General features: G+C 50.5%; 1 protein-coding gene across 1 annotated transcript in view; it reads right to left on the bottom strand.

Annotated features, from left to right (window-relative positions):
* The window catches only part of Itgal (integrin subunit alpha L), a 40,802-nt gene that overhangs the window by 4,003 nt on the left and 21,197 nt on the right, over positions 1–15,602 (bottom strand). The window contains exons 17-30 of the mRNA XM_005351938.2: positions 15,422–15,573; positions 13,309–13,398; positions 9,126–9,179; positions 8,915–8,985; positions 8,450–8,591; positions 5,482–5,592; positions 5,018–5,097; positions 4,836–4,922; positions 3,596–3,671; positions 3,067–3,180; positions 2,802–2,858; positions 2,611–2,709; positions 1,855–1,950; positions 1,181–1,291 (exon numbers count right to left, since the gene is read on the bottom strand). Coding sequence (XP_005351995.1) covers positions 1,181–1,291; positions 1,855–1,950; positions 2,611–2,709; positions 2,802–2,858; positions 3,067–3,180; positions 3,596–3,671; positions 4,836–4,922; positions 5,018–5,097; positions 5,482–5,592; positions 8,450–8,591; positions 8,915–8,985; positions 9,126–9,179; positions 13,309–13,398; positions 15,422–15,573 — 1,340 coding nt within the window. The remainder of the gene's footprint in view (positions 1–1,180; positions 1,292–1,854; positions 1,951–2,610; positions 2,710–2,801; positions 2,859–3,066; positions 3,181–3,595; positions 3,672–4,835; positions 4,923–5,017; positions 5,098–5,481; positions 5,593–8,449; positions 8,592–8,914; positions 8,986–9,125; positions 9,180–13,308; positions 13,399–15,421; positions 15,574–15,602) is intronic.

The raw sequence follows: 15,602 nt of genomic DNA, 5'->3' as shown, positions 1-15,602 counted from the left end.
TGTGTGTGTGTGTGTGTGTGTGTGTGTGTGTGTGTGTGTGTGTGTGTGTGTGTGTGTGTGTGTGTGTGCTCCAGGGTCTCCCCCTCTGAGAATTAACTCTAACACTGTTTGGACGAGTGTGGAGAGTGGGAACAGCTGTTCTGTCACATGGTTTAGATAGATGCAAACAAGAAACCGTCTACGGCAGGGAGTTTACATGGCCCTAATAGGGAAGGTGTAAAATAGGAGATGGAGCAGAAAGTAGCCAAGTTCAGAAGGAGGAGGCAGAGCTGATGGTGGCCACGGCGAGGGAGACATCAGGACAAGGCGCTCAGTGGGAAGCAAGCCCAGTAGGCTGTGTGGCTCTACCCTGTTTTTCTCTCCCTTATCTTTTTTTTTTAAATTGTATGTACATTGGTGTTTTGCTTGCATGTATGTCTGTGTGAGGATGTTGGATCCCCTGGAACTTACAGACAGTTGTGAACTGCCATGTAGGTGCTATGAATTGAACCCGGGTCCTTTGGAAGAGCAGCACATACTCTTAACCTCTGAGCCATCTTTCCAGCCCCTCTACCTTAACTTTTGAGACAGTGTCTCCATAGGCGCCTTGTGCTGACCTTGAGTTTGCAGAGTCTACCTCTGACCCCCAAGAGCCGACTGTAGCAGGCTTCTTTTCTGAAACTCTGGAGCCTTTCCAAGGGAACACCTGTCCTCTGGCCCTCTCTCTTCCTAACTTTTACTTCTTGTCCAGATTTCAGCTCAAATGCTGCCTCTTCTAGGTGACACCCCCCCCCCAGGTCCTCCAGCCAGAGTCAGGCACTTCCATTACATGGTCCAGAATACACAGGCCGTGATATAGACTTCATTGTGCTCACTCCTGTCTGTGTTTCTGTATGTTGACTGTGAACTCATGAGTGGGAACCATATTTATATCTCAACAGTAGCTGGTACCAGAAGGTTCTCAGTATATGAGTACCTCCTTTCTCTTCCCCCCCTTCACCCTAGTCCTGACTGCATTGAACTGAGTGATGGTTCACTTGTTCTTTGAGTCTTACAGGCCTATCTGTAGAAGGATGGGGTGAGCTGAGGCTTATACTCCCTGGTCCAGTATGCACCTCCCTGGTACCTGCCAGCACCCTCCCCACCCCCACCCCCCTTGCCTTAGCTGTCTTGGCAATGCTTAACCATTAAAAGTTCCTACCTTGTAGAGCGCTAGGAAAATCAGCGAGAGTAGCACCAGCCCCCCAATACTGCTGAGCACATACAGGTGCGTCATCTCCTTCTCGTAGACCACGTCAACCTTCATGAGGACCTGGGGACGAGAGCTAGATGGGGGGAAGAGCCCCCCCAAGCGCCCCTGTGTGTCTGGTCCACCCCCAGTCTTATCTCTTATGCGTGGGGGTTGCATCATAGCGTTGGGCTCTGGCCACAAAGCCTTTTCCCTAAATGTGTCACCCATTGCCCTCGCCTGTCACTTGGTCACATGTACTGCTGGCTGCCCTGAGACTTATATGGTTTGCCATGGTTTGCCAGGGGGAAGCACCTCAGCTGGGCACTCAGAGCCAAGAAGAACCTGCTTTCTGGGTTTAAATCCATCTTTCTGGCCACACTGAATCGCCTGATCCCCTAACCCTGGGCTGCTGTGCTCACGGCTGAGCTGGTGGCCCCCTTGCTAAGGCACCATTGCATTGATCTTTAGCAGACGCCCACGTCCATGACATCTCAGACAAGTGACCCTGCGTTTGGTCTGCTTCCTCCCACCTCACAAGGATTTGGGTTAGAGGAGCCTCTGACTGGGGTCAGAGCTTCCCTTCTCCCACATGGCCCCCTCCTGTGAGCTCTGCATGGGTTCTCTCAGGCTTCTGAGGTCTGTACCTGAGCCGTGGAGGATTTGTTGCCGTACAGATGGAAATGCTTGCTGCTGTTGAAGGAGATGGAGACCGAGCTGCAGAGGTTGAGTGTGGAGGAGGCCTGTGGAGCAGGACAAGTGTCTGTCAGGACAGGCTCGAGACGCCAGACCTGTGCTCGCTTACACAGGGAAGGAGAGGAGCCAATTCCCTGCCTTATCTTATTTCTCTACTGTGATGGACTAACATGTCACTCACTCCTTTGCATCAGAGGGGAGCCTCCTAGAAAGAACATGTAACTACCCTTGGCGGCTGTGGTACATGGCCCTCATCCCAGTATTTGGGAGGCTAACGTTGGAAGCTCATAAGTTTTAGGCTAGTCTGGCTACACTGCGAGACTCTAACTCAAAGGCAAACAAAGCTGGGGGTGCTGGCGCTTCCCTTAAATCCCAGCACTCAGAAACAGAGGGGGTCCCTCTCTGTGAGTTCAAGGCCAGCCTGATCTACAGAGAGACTTCCAGGGTAACATAGAAATCGTGTCTCAAAACACCAAAACCAAAGAAAACCAAAACCAAAATAAAAATAAACAGGCCTCCCCGACAAAAACAACCCTATAAATGTCAAACAAATCCAGGTGGTTTGTTGTTCGTTTGCAGCTGTGCAAGCCTGGGTGTTATTTAAGAAGAGACCAAAGGAGGGAGCCCATGCGGAAAGACCATCCCCATCACTCCTAGGGCAAATGAATCCTCAGGACTCCTCCCTGCCAACAACAAGCAGGCGCTACCTTGATCTCCTCCGAGAGTTCCACTGTCCCGGTCACTTGGATGAGGGTCTCCCGCCTGAAGACAAGTGGGCAGCGGAACAAAATTCCAAGCAGACAAGACTGTTGCGGTCAAGAACAGCAGTCAGAGAGGCCCACCATCCCCAGCTTACCGCCCACCTCCAGCCTGGTTCCTCAGCTCACAACACACATACATCAGCTTCATCAGATGGCCTCTTCAGGTCCTCACGGTGGCAAGTGACAGGAGGCTCCTAGGAATTGGAGATGGGGTCTGCAGTAGTTCCGAGGCTTCTTCCTCCCCCACAGAACTCAGGCAGATAACCCTTTTCTAGTTCAGGCATCACTGAGTCCATGGAACTGGGTCCACCTGTGCACATTCCCTTCCCACATCTAGCAGTTCAGTGTAGTTGTTCCCCGCCATGGACCAGCTTACTCTGTCCTCTTCTGAGCGGTACTCACCATCTGTACAGTCCATGTGTGTGTAATGGGGCTCTCACTGTGAGGCTGCGGCACCCCAACCAAGGCCTCCAGGGTGGGCATGTTGTGGTCGTAGGCCGAAGGCTGAATCCTCACCTGGGAAAGAGTAGAGACTGAAAAGCTGGAATGGCAGCTACCCCGACCAGCTACCCCGACTACCGCCCATCCTGTGTGATCCAAGGCACTACCTGGGTGAGCTCTAGGCCATGTTATCATCTAGGTGGTACATAAAGACGGACCACACACGGCCTTGTCCTGGTGCAGACGTGGTTAAGAGCACTGACTGCTCTTCCGAAGGACCCAGGTTCAGTTCCAAGCACCCACATTGCAGTTTGTATCCATCTCTATACCCCTAGCTCCAGAGGACCAAACGCCTTCTTCCAGCCTCTGGAGGCACCAGACACACAAGCGGTGCGCAGACATACGTGCAGGCAAAGTACCCCCACACATGAAAACATAGAAATATTAAAAGAAAATGTGGCTTCAAGGACCTTCCCATGGAAGTTCGTACCTGGTAGATGTGCTGGACTTGTTGGGTCTTAGGACCTTTGGGGGTGAAGCTGGTGTACAGTGTGGAGTTCTCCTGGCTGTGGGAGAGGTGCACAGAGATGGGAAGTGGAAGAAAGCAGTCCAGACCCCGAGAAGCCTCTGAGCCTCCCACACCATGCCGGGGACTTCACAGGCACCTTGTCACGGGGTCCTACTAAGGCCAGCAGAGAGACGGGACTGAAGCTTTGGGATTAAGGTCATTCCTTGCGAGTCATGTTTTCACTACCACATGCCAGCTTCATTAGGGTCTCAGCTCAGCTCTTCGTCTAGATAACCATTTCTCCCGTGTATCCTCCGCACATGCAAGCCCTGTGACTCGCGCCAACAACCTTCTCACCGCTGTCTCGCACACGCTGCCGGTGGTGGAGGCTACCACTTGCTTTCCCTCTCTGAGCCCTGCCTCCTGCCTTTGCCTAGGCTCTGTTCTCTGTCTCCTTCCCGGCCCTTATCCTGGTGCCTCTAGATGGAAGGCAAGGCCAAGTTTCTCCAGAACCTTCCCTCTCTCCAGCACCTGCCCCCATCTTTCACATCATCACCACCCTGCTTGACACTTATGTTCACAAGCACTGGAGACTTGAGCTCAAACACAGACTCTGTCCTCATCACATAGAGCCAACTTCAAAAGCCACTGTACTAGAGCCTTGAGTCTGCTACTCACTTATGAGTCTGCTCTCACTAGATGCTAAAGGGCTGGAGGGCAAAGGTCACTCTGGAAATGCTTCTACCCTTTCTTCCAGCACTACAATCCCAGGAGGGAGGAAATCCAGCACAACTGGACACAGCCAAGTGCTTTGGGATCAAACAAATTGGAGTTTAGTCCCGTCTAGCCGCAGGGCCCTGGGCAACATCGGCCTTCTCAGGATCCATGTTCAGTACTAGGGTGCAGAGTAGCGAGGCTCCTCACAGGGTCAGGAAAACCTCAGAGAGAGAGAGAGAGAGCCTACTGCCAGCCAGTTCACTCCTCTGGAGAACGCTGACCTGAGTCACACAGAGCTCCGAAAAAGTCTCCTACTTTGGAACCTTGAAGCCTGCTGTGGTGGGAATGAGTTCTGACTGAACCTGAGACATTCGAGAAGGAAGAGGGCTGGGGACGGGTGATGAACCTCACAGTGTATATCACCAGGGGGACCCTGGGTGACAAGGACACCCGGGTGGGAAGCCCGGGGTAGACGGAGGGGGTGACCGAGCTCGGCTGCACTCACTCTTCAATAAGGATGTTAACAGGGTACAGGACTGGGATGCGGGTGGCGGCTGAATTGTCCTGCAGGAGGTTTGAGTCCTCATTCTCACTGCAAGGGCAAGGTAGAGGGTCGCAGTTAGAAGAGCATAGCTGGGCTTCCTGGCCGTCTAACCCCAGCCCAGGCACGCGGCCAATACTGCTCACCAATGCACAGTGCCATTCAGCTCAACAAAATCTCCCCAGGAGCTGTTGAGCAGTGTGTTGAACATCACCTGGAGGCTGACCTGGCAGGGAGACAGAGGTGAGAGAAGATGGAGGACTCTCAGGGGTAACCTGAGTGTCTCACGGTCCCAGGGGAACTACCAGCCCTACGGTGACCATGGAGTGTGTGCTTACTGCCTCTCTGGCACTGGGGAGATGTCTCATCCCCGCTGGACCAATAAGGAAATCGGTCTAAGGGACTGGGTGAGGTGTGCAAGCCACAAAATGAATTAACCCAGTCGGGTTTGTCTCATCGCAAATCCAGGCTCAGAGATGCAAAGCAGCTCTGTATACTCTTGTGACAGGACAGACCCTTCCTGGCCAACCATCTGCTCCCTTCCCCAGAGCCAGGATCTCCTCCCTGTTTGCCAGCTCAGGCCCTTGTGGGAGGGCTGCCCAATGCTCACCTGTCGGCCTGCTTTGAAGATAGGAGAGCTTACATTGCAGGCCAGTGTCTTGCTCAGGAGTCTCGACTCCTCGGCCAGCTCCTGGCAGCTCACAGGTATTTGGCTGTGTGGCTGGGAATGAGGAAGAGTTTTGGTGAACAAAGTCCAGGGTCCCCCAGGGGCCACTAACTCTCGGGGCTTGTAGCTCTCAGGACTGTGTTCTGCCATGACACACGCTTAGAGAGGCAGATCCAGAAGAGGCAAAGAGGAAGGCATAGCTGAACCCCACAGCGTGTGACTTTAGCTGCTGTTACTCAAGAGGCTGAGGCAGGTGGACTGTGTGAACCCAAAAGTCTGAGTCCAACCTGTGATGGAGGAAGGTCATTGGTTAAATAAAAAGAAACTGCTTGGCTCTCATTGGTTAGAAGACAGGTGGGAGGAGTAAACAGAACAGAACGCTGGGAGGAAGAGGAAGTGAGCTCAGAGACTCGACAGCTCTCCTCTGGGGGCAGATGCCTCAGAGAGACACGATGCTCCACTCTTGCGGGCAGAGGCGAGAGCTCTGCTCTCTGAGGCACACGCGATGAAGCTCTGACCCAGGATGGATGTAGGCTAGAATCTCCCTGGTAAGCCACCTTGTGGGCTACAGCAGATTATTAGAGATGGGCTAGTCCAGGTGCGAGAGTTAGCCTAGAAGAGGCTAGATAGAAATGGCCAAGCAGTGATTAAATGAATACAGTGTCCGTGTAATTATTTCAGGGCATAAGCTAGCCAGGCGGCCGGGGTGCGGCTGGGGTGCTGGGGAAGCAGCCCCGCCGCTCCCCTTACTACAAACCTGGGCAACACTGAGATACAATGTTAAAGAAAACAAGTCATGTAAAGTGAAATAAGCCAGACAAGCAGGACTCATGTCGTGAGTTCATTGCTGTGTGCACTCTAATATGAAAATCCACAGAACAGTATGTAATACACTGGCAGGAGACAAGGACAGAAAATGGCACCTAGTCTTCAGCAGGCTTGAGATGATGTAAGAGTTCTGGAAAGATGGTTGGGTGACAGTGTGGCTAGCCCAGTGTCAGGGAGCTGCATGCCTAGGAGTGGTTAGAACGCTAAAACTTACATACATTCACAATTTAAATAAAAGCTAAACCAGGTGGTTGTGGCACATGCCTTTAATCCCAGCACTCAGGAGGCAGAGGCCGGTGGATATGTGTGAGTTCAAGGCCAGCCTGGTCTACAAGAGCTAGTTCCAGGACAGCCAGGGCTCAAAAAAAATGCTGTCTCAGAAAAAAAAGAAAAAAAAGAAAAGGTAAAAGTCTCAACTTGTTTAATCCCTGAAGAGACGGCTCAGCAGTTCTGAGCACTGACTGCTCTTCCAGAGACCCAGGTTCAATTCCCAGCACCCACATGGCAGCTCACACCTGTCTGTGACTCCAGTTCCAGGGCTTCTGACACCTTCACACAGACACACACACAGACAAAACACCCATGAACATTAAATGAAACAAACAAACAAAAACAAAACCACACACTTAGGGACAAACAAGAATAATAACAAAAGATAAGGACAGGAATTGCTTGGCTACGGATTTAGCTTAGTAACAGAGAACTTGTCTAACATGCTCAAGGCCCTTCATGGATTCAATTGCCAGTGTTGCAAATGCATACAGACAGACTGACATAAATGCAGTGGCTGATGAACTGTCCATATAAACTCTTTGAACTTCTCTATAATCTCCAAGTTTCCATAGTGACCACTTATGACTTTTAAAACAGTTCTGTCTGCTCGGAGCGACTGTACCCCAGACTCAGCATCGCAGACTAGTCTCTGACTCACCACGTAGCAAAGGAGGGTTTGCCCTTCTCACGTACCACCCCCCATCTCTGTCTCCACTCCTCAGCACTGGAATCACAGGCAGGTACCACCCCCTTCCCAGCTGTATTCATGCTGCTGCGCGAACATCCTGAAAGGTGCACCCTGAAAGTCCTATTCCAAACAACGCACGACACCATGCAAATGATGCCAGCATTCTGCTGGGGCATGTCATTTCACGGCACTGCGCAAACGATGCCAGCCTTCTGCTGGGCATGTCATTTCATGTCACCAGTGCACCGAAGACACCAGAGCCTCCTTCATGCACTGCTTTTTCTCTCTCTTTCCTTTTTATTTAGTTTTTATTTTTTTTTAGTAGTCATTATTTTAGCTGAGCATGTCGACTTCCACCTTTAATCTCAGCACTTGGGAGGCAGAGGCAGGTGGATGTCTGTGAGTTCAAGGCCAGCCTGGTCTACATAGGAGTTCCAGGCCAGTCAGAGTTACACGTGAGAACCTGTCTCAAAAAACAAAACAAAATACATACATACTTACTTGTTTTATGTATATGAGTGTGTAGTTGAATTTGTGTGTATAAACATATATGCACACACACACACACACACACACACACACGCACCACATTCATGAAGGAGCCCACCAAAGTCAGAAGAGGCAACAGAACCCTGGAATTGGAGATACAGCGGTTGGAAGCCCCGATATGGATGCTGGGAACTGAACCTGGGTTATTCGGAAGAGTAGTCCGTGCTCGTAAGTGCTAAACCATCTCTGTAGTCCCTTTTAATTTTACTTTTTAAGTTTGTGTGTGTGAGGATGCACACATGTGTGAGCTTTTTACATGGGGACCAGACTCAGGTCTTCATGTATGCACAACAGATCCTTTACCTACTGACTGAACCATCCCCAGCCCTATTCCAATTTCCTAGCCTCATTTGCGGGGGCGGGGAGCTCCGAAAAGAGAATTCAGGGCCCACGGAGCTTATGCCTCAGAACAGAGTGTAATGAACATCACCAGGCTGAGAATGCAGATGTGACCGTCAGGGCCCTCCACATCAGCTGCCATCCCACCTACTCAGGCCCGTGCGGGCTACCCAAAGCTCACTGCAGGAAAAGGAGCCAGGAACCTACTCAGGCAGGTGGTACCCTTGAGCTCACCTCAAGCATCTCCACCTTACGGAAGGAGAGTCCCAGGGGGAAGCCCAAGCTCAGCTGCACCCAGTAAGCATCTTCTCCTGAGTTGCTCAGTGTCCACTCCACAGCAAGGCTGGCAGAGGAAGTCAGCTGCAGGACTCTGGAACTGGGGGATGGGGAGGGTGGCCAGAAAAAAGTCATGGGGGCCAAGATGGCAGGAGACAGCATTGGCGAGGACTTCAGACTGAGGGAGCTGGCTGGCCATAGACACCATCCTATGCTCAGGTCCGGTTCCCTGACACTATATAATCCCCGTGTGATGACTGCCTTTCTCAGAGAAGCAAGGTGAGACCAGAGAGGACGTCTTCTTCCTCGTGGACACAGCCCTTTAGTGAAGTGTCTTTTGGCACTGCCATGGTATTCTTTGCAGCTACCTCAGGAAGACAGAGTTGGACTAAAGAAGGGGTCGAGGGACAAGGGCTTACACACCTGGGAGGGGACAGCAGGGCCAGGTCTGCCTCGCACTTCTTGTCTTCACCACAGTTCTTCTCAAAAGGGATCTGAAAGGCCAGGACCCGGAAGGAGGTTCAGGCCCGGACCCAGCAGGGTGGGACAGGACCCGGAAGGAGGCTCAGGCCCCGGACCCAGCAGGGCGGGACAGGAACCCCAGGCCCACGGGTCTGCCTCTCCTCCCTCTTACCTCCGTTGTCACTGCATGTACTGAAGGTCTCAGGATGGGCTGCATGTCTGTGCCCTGTTGAGCATGGAAGAGTGAAGACAGAGTACTCAGGTGAGGGGATGACAGAGGTTCATCTGGAATGACTGTGGTCTTCCCACACCCACAGCCAGGTACACGGTCCTTCTCTGGTGACAGCTTCGCAATGGGAGGATGAGGCTTGGGGTGCCTCTCCCTCCCTTTGTCTGGGCTCTGACAAGGCAGACTGTACAGTTCCACCCTTGGCAGGAGCTCCTGGGCGTCCACTATCTAGCCTCACCTGCCTGCCAGTGGCCCTTTCTCTGTGGTTTGCCTCTGCCAACACCTTATTCTCTGAGGCCTACTCTCCGACTCCATTTTCCCCAGCATTTCCTGAGCTTCTCCTCTAGTTCAGCCCTGAAGCCCTATTGGACAATGGGTAATGTGAATGATTGTAAAACACATGGAGAAATGACAAGGCAGTGTCCTCAGTCGGGGAGAAGTTAGGATGAGACACACACAGGGTGGAGAAATGACAAGGCAGTGTCCTCAGCCGGGGAGGAGTTAGGATGAGACACACATAGGAAGCTTCAGAGCATGGAGAAAGGACTCTTAACCAGGACAAAGACGTGTCCTGAAGCAATGGCATCCCAGTAACAGCTGTATCTGGATCTAGAATGCCCACCTCTCTGTGTGTCGAGGGCTTGGTCCCGGCCTCCACTGCAGTGGAAGGTGGCAGAATCTCTAAGAGCAAACAGCTAGTTGAAGAATGTTGTTATTGGAGGCAGAAGTTGGCACTGGCACCCCAAATCTGTCCTCCTCTCTCTTTACAACTCAGCCACAACGACGTGGGGAGGGGACTTTACTGTGCACCCCCCATGTGTGCTCATCATGAGCCCAGAACAACAGGGTCAACTGATTATCATGGACTGGAACCTCTGAGGTCCTGAGCCCAAAGGAACATTTCTTCTTAAAAAAATCTCTCAAGTTCTCATCACCAAAACAGACTGCTGACTAGTGCATTACAAAGAAAAGAAAGGGGGGGAGGGGTCAGAGGTTATAACAGCCCTGAGGCAAGAGGTAGCCGCCTCTCCCAGGAGCAGGAGGAACCAGAGCACAGCACTTCAGAAGGAGCAGCAGAGCAGAGTCCGGGGTTCACCGCGCCTCGCGGGCGATGCTGGGGCACTGGGATTAAATTCTAAAGGTAATGCAACCTTTCATGCCTAACTTCAGCGGTTACCATGGCTGCATCTAGGAGATTCGTCTTTACGTGGATAGAGGCCTAGTGGTCCCTGCTGACTGCTCCCCACACCCCTCAGCATTCACACAGGTGCCCATTACCCATGGAACCATGAACCAAATGGGTGTCCAGGGCCCTGAACCCCTCAGCTATTTGTCTGGAAGAAGCAAGGTCCATGACCCATCCCCCTTGACCGTATCAGCATACATCACCCCCACATCCCATCCCACCCCTGCTGCCTTTCCCTAATCTACTCATTTTGTAAAACTCAGAACTAATGACATTTCCCAAGAAAGGCATCTGACATTGACTGTGCCCTCAGGTGCCCTTCTGATGGGCTGGGTTTTCATTAGGGCTGCTGGGGGTCCTCCCCCCCCCCTTGCCTAACAAACAGTCTTTTCTTTCCTTTGCTTTCTTTCTATGAACCTGACTGCAGCCTCCCTCCCTCCACGCCTCTCAGCCCCCTCCACTTTCCCTCTCCCACTGCTCCTCCATTGCCATTCAGGTCCACACTGCTGCAGTGCAGCTCACATCAGTGAATCTTCTCCCCATATCTGGTCCCGCCCTACGTGGCTTTGGTTGCCTCCGTACACATTGGATATGGATCTGGTCTAGGCCTGGTCCCCGGCATTGGGTTAGGGGTGTGGATAAGACGGGATCACTACAACAGAGAGGTCTTTCTCTTTTGCTTGGTTGGCAGTCTGACAAAGGAACAATACAAGGGCAGTAAGCTACACACAATACAAAGAAAGCTCAGGATTTAGGGAATGGAGGCAGGTACCAGGAGTTCAAAGACAACCTGGGCTTCAGAGCAAGCTCCAGGTCAGTCTGGGCTATACGAAGGAGGGGAGAGAAAAGAAAAAAGAGGGAGAAAGAGTCTTGATGCCTTTGTCCAGATGTCTGGATAGACACGAAGCTAGGCCTGTGCCTCCGTCTGGCTTGGCCAGCACCCCTTTTTGCTCACATAAAGTTTCAGTTGGTTTCTGACACTGGCACTAAAGTCACCATGAGGAGCTCAGCAGTTGGCATGACCACTCTTCCAGAGGACCCGGGTTCAATTCCCAGCACCCTTGCAAAATGGTAGCTCCAAACTCCAGTTTCAGGAGATCCAATGCCCACTTCTGACTTTCATGGGCACATGTGTAATGCAAATACATACATGCAAGCAAAACACTCACATATATAAAATAAAATTAATAAATATGAAAAATGTGAGCTCATGAATATACATTTCCTTTCCCCACATAAAAATTCTTTGATGTTTCCACAATGCCCTTAACTAGATTCTAAGTCCATCTGACCTCATCTTCCCCTTTGTGCCCATCATCCCATGGTCTCCAGTGTCTTTTGCCACATTATGGTCTATCTGAACATATACCTCTCCTTCCTTGGGGACCTCTGGGTCACCTCTATGGGGAGACTCGCCTTACCCCTCAGATCTCTAGCATGCATTATGGCAGCCTGGCCCATAATTTGACAGCAGTACCGTTGAGGAGGGTTGTGATCATGGCTTCTATGATAGCAGGCTGTGAGCTCCTCCAGGGCAGGGTCACACTTATGGACCACATCAGAACAGGTACCACAGAGGGGGCCTCAGGTGCATGTGGAGCAGCCAGCATACTGGGCTTGTTTCTTGTAAATGCCCTGCCCTTACCTCCAATTCCCAGGATTGGGGTGGCAGGCAGGGGCACACTCATCATATGACACCAAAGGCACAGAATGAGCTTAACTGTCACCACACAGGCCTCCTCTAGCTTTGGAAGAGCCTCTCTAAGAAGACACTCTACGCTGGGCTTTGGTGGTACACACTTTTAATCCCAGAACTTGGGAAGCAGAGGCAGACAGATCTCTATGTGTTCAAGGCCAACCTGGTCTACAAGAACTAGTTCTAGGACAGGCACCAAAGCTACAGAGAAACCCTGTCTTGAAAAAAAAACAAAACAAAACCAAGAGAGAGACTCTACAAACACAGTCCCAAGAGATGGGTGGGACAGAGCCTACTAAGGCTTTGCCCGAAAGATCCACACTCAGGTTCCCAGGTCACCTTCTTTCCCCCGGACCTTGCTGCCTCTCAGCAGCCCAACCAACTGTCAAACATTTTGAAGGAGGATGTCATACTTCTGGCGCTGCACAGGGAGTATTTGATCTTGTAAATTCGGATAGATACTTCCCCCGCTAACTATGTAGTATCCCAACTGGACATTGAATTGAATACAGAAGGGAAAGAAGGCTCATTAAGGTGCCCTGTCTTTGTAATATTAGGGACAGACCTAACCCCAAGCATGGCCTTCTGAAGTTCTCCCTTGCTCTGGGACAATGGCATCGTACCCTGTAAAGGTTTGTCACTTGTTGTGGTTTAATAAAATGCTTATTGGCCAGTGGCCAGGCAAGAAATATAGGCAGGGCGATCAGAATAGAAGAATCCTGGGAAGAGGAAAGGCTCAGTCTGAAGTCGTCACCCAGACACAGAGGAAGCAAGATGAGAATGTCTCACTGATAGAAGGTACCAAGCCACGTGGCTAACACAGATAAGAATTATGGGTTAATGTAAGAATTAATAAGAAGCCTGAGCTAATAGGCCAACCAGTTTATAATTAATGTAGGCCTCTGTGTGTTTCTTTGGGTCTAAATAGCTGCAGGCCTGGGCAGGACAGAACCTTAGTCAACACTCCCTGAAGTGTATGCCACACAGTTAAAAAGCAATGTGGTTGTGGCTGATGCCCAGCAGGACCTGGAACAATTTCACTGAAGACACCCTCCAGACTCCACCCATTATCTCTTCTTCCTCAGAGCCCTCAGAGCCTGAGGAAGACCCTGCCAAACCTTCTTCCCAAAGCAGTTTTAAATACAAACTCCTACGAACCCCTTCTCGCTTAAGTAACACATATTAGCTTTATTGTTGCAAGACAGAGTTTCCAGCCTTCCCTTAACATCCTCCATTCACCTTACCATCTTTTGGTCCCTCAGTGTTCCTTCTTCCTCCAAAAGGGAGAAATTCAGAGAGACATTGATAGGGGAGATGAGGTCTTGAATGCAGATCTGAGGGTGAGAACAGAGTCATGAGGACTCTAATGGGAGCCACTCCCCTGCCTGAGAGCGTGCCGCATCTGTCCTCTGCGTGTTAAGAACTTATCCCTCCCCACTGCATACACTTAAATGCATGAAACACAGCTATTGTGTACCAGGCGTTTATAATGTGCTTCTCAGCACAAGTTTTCATTTCTCAGTGCCAGACATCACTGATCAGTCCCTGGCCCACAGGATTGTAATGGAAGAAGCCCTGAACCATTTGTGGAGGTTTGAATAAGAATGTCCCCGTAGGCCCGTATGTTTGGATAGTTTGTCTCTAGTTGGTGGTGCTGTTTGGGAAGGATTAAGAGGTGTGACTTTGTTGAAGGAGGTGTGTCAGTGAGGGTGGGCTTTGAGGTTTCAAAAGCCCACATAATTCCCACTTAGCTATCTCTGCCTCTTGCTTGTTGGTCAGATGCACACTGGTAGCTACTCCAGCTCTTTGCCTGCCTGCTGCCATGCTCCCTGCCATGATGATCATGGACTCGCCCTCTGAAACTGTAAACCAGTCTCCAGCAAACTCTATTCTATAAATAGTCTTGGCCATGGTGTCTCTTCATAGCAATAAAAAAGTAACTAAGACACCATTATTAAATTGATCCAGGTGTGGTGGTTCATGCTTGTAATACCAGGACTTAAGAGGTTGAGGCAGGAGGATTACCTAGTGCTCCAGGCCAGCCTGGGCCACAGAGTGAGACCTTTTTCAAATGATGTCTTAAAGATTGCTTTAGGAAGCTGAAAGATAGCTCAGTGGTTAAGAGTACTGACTGCTCTTCCAGAGAACCCAAGTTTGATTCCCAGCACCCACAGATGACTCCCAGCTATCTGTAATTCCAAACCTAGGAGATTCGAAGCCTTCAGTCTTGCACGGGCACCACACATGTAAGTGGTACAGAGACATACATACAGGCAACACACCCATATACATATTATATATACACATGATATATGTATATAATATACACATGCTATATATACATTTATTTAATAACATATATTATGTATTTATGTATTCTAGACAGTCATTATCAAATTTCATGCAAAAATATTCCAGAGCAATCAGGCTATTCCTTCTTTGACTCCGGAGTTGATACATCAGCCTTTTGTCATTACTATGGCCGGAACACTAGGTAGGCTCTCAGTTTGAACTACCCCTAAGGGGGCCTGTAGATCACAATCATTTCCAATTCAGAATGAGGGGAAGAGCTCTAAAAACTGCCATGATTGTCTTCAGATTAGAACTGAGAGCAATAGAGCCAAGAACCCACAGACCCAGACCCAAAGCTCAAGATCCCCCACGCCATATTGCTCTCCTCTCTGGCAAATTTATATGTTTTAAGTTTCCAGAGTTAAAAGAGTGGAGTGCAAGGAGCAGAGGGAAACAGTACTGTTAGAAACAAACCGATATGGGAGTGGAGAACCATTCAGGGTGGGTGCCGGCCACCTGGGTAATGCTTCTGGTTCTGTGTGTTTGACACCCCAGAAAAAAAACACAAGCAACAAGCCAACTCCATTTGGACCTTTCAGCAACTGTCCAAAATAATATTTTTTTAAAAAAATTGGTCCAATGGCTGGTGAGATGGGTCAAGGGTTAAGAGCACTAGCTACTCTTCCAAAGACCCTGGACGCAGCTCCCAGCATCAACATCGCGGCTGCCAACCACCGGGAAGGATTTGGTGCCTCTTCTGACATGCAGGCATGCATGCAGGTAGAGCACTCATAAAATACATATACAAATAAACTTTTGAAAAAACAAAAATCCCAGCAGAGGCTGGTGAATCTTTGTGAATGTGGCCAGCCTGGTCTACAGAACGAGTTCCAGGACAGCCAGGACTACACAGAGAAACACTGTCTCCAAGAAAACAAAAGCAAAACAAACAAGCAAAGATGTCAATGTCACTGTCACAGGTGTATGCGGCAGAGCTAAGCCTGTATGCTCATTGCTTCTCTCTGTGGTCAGTCCTTCCCAGAACACCAGCAACAGCTCCCTTACCGGGAAGTGAAACGGGAAGTCCTTGCAGGTTTTCTCGGGGGTGACAGGTGTGTTCCCGCTGAGTTTGTGGCTCCCTCCCGAGAACAGACCTCGGCTCCTTGTCCGGTGGCCGTCCAGCTGCAGGGTGTAGCTAAGGTTGACCAGCAGGCTACCTGGACACCAAGGAAGATGAGAGTGGAAT

The sequence above is a fragment of the Microtus ochrogaster genome, chromosome 8 (genome assembly GCF_000317375.1).
Source record: "Microtus ochrogaster isolate Prairie Vole_2 chromosome 8, MicOch1.0, whole genome shotgun sequence".
Lineage (NCBI taxonomy): Eukaryota > Metazoa > Chordata > Mammalia > Rodentia > Cricetidae > Microtus > Microtus ochrogaster.
Note: the sequence above shows the minus strand (reverse complement) of the source record. Positions and strands in the feature narration are given on the sequence as shown.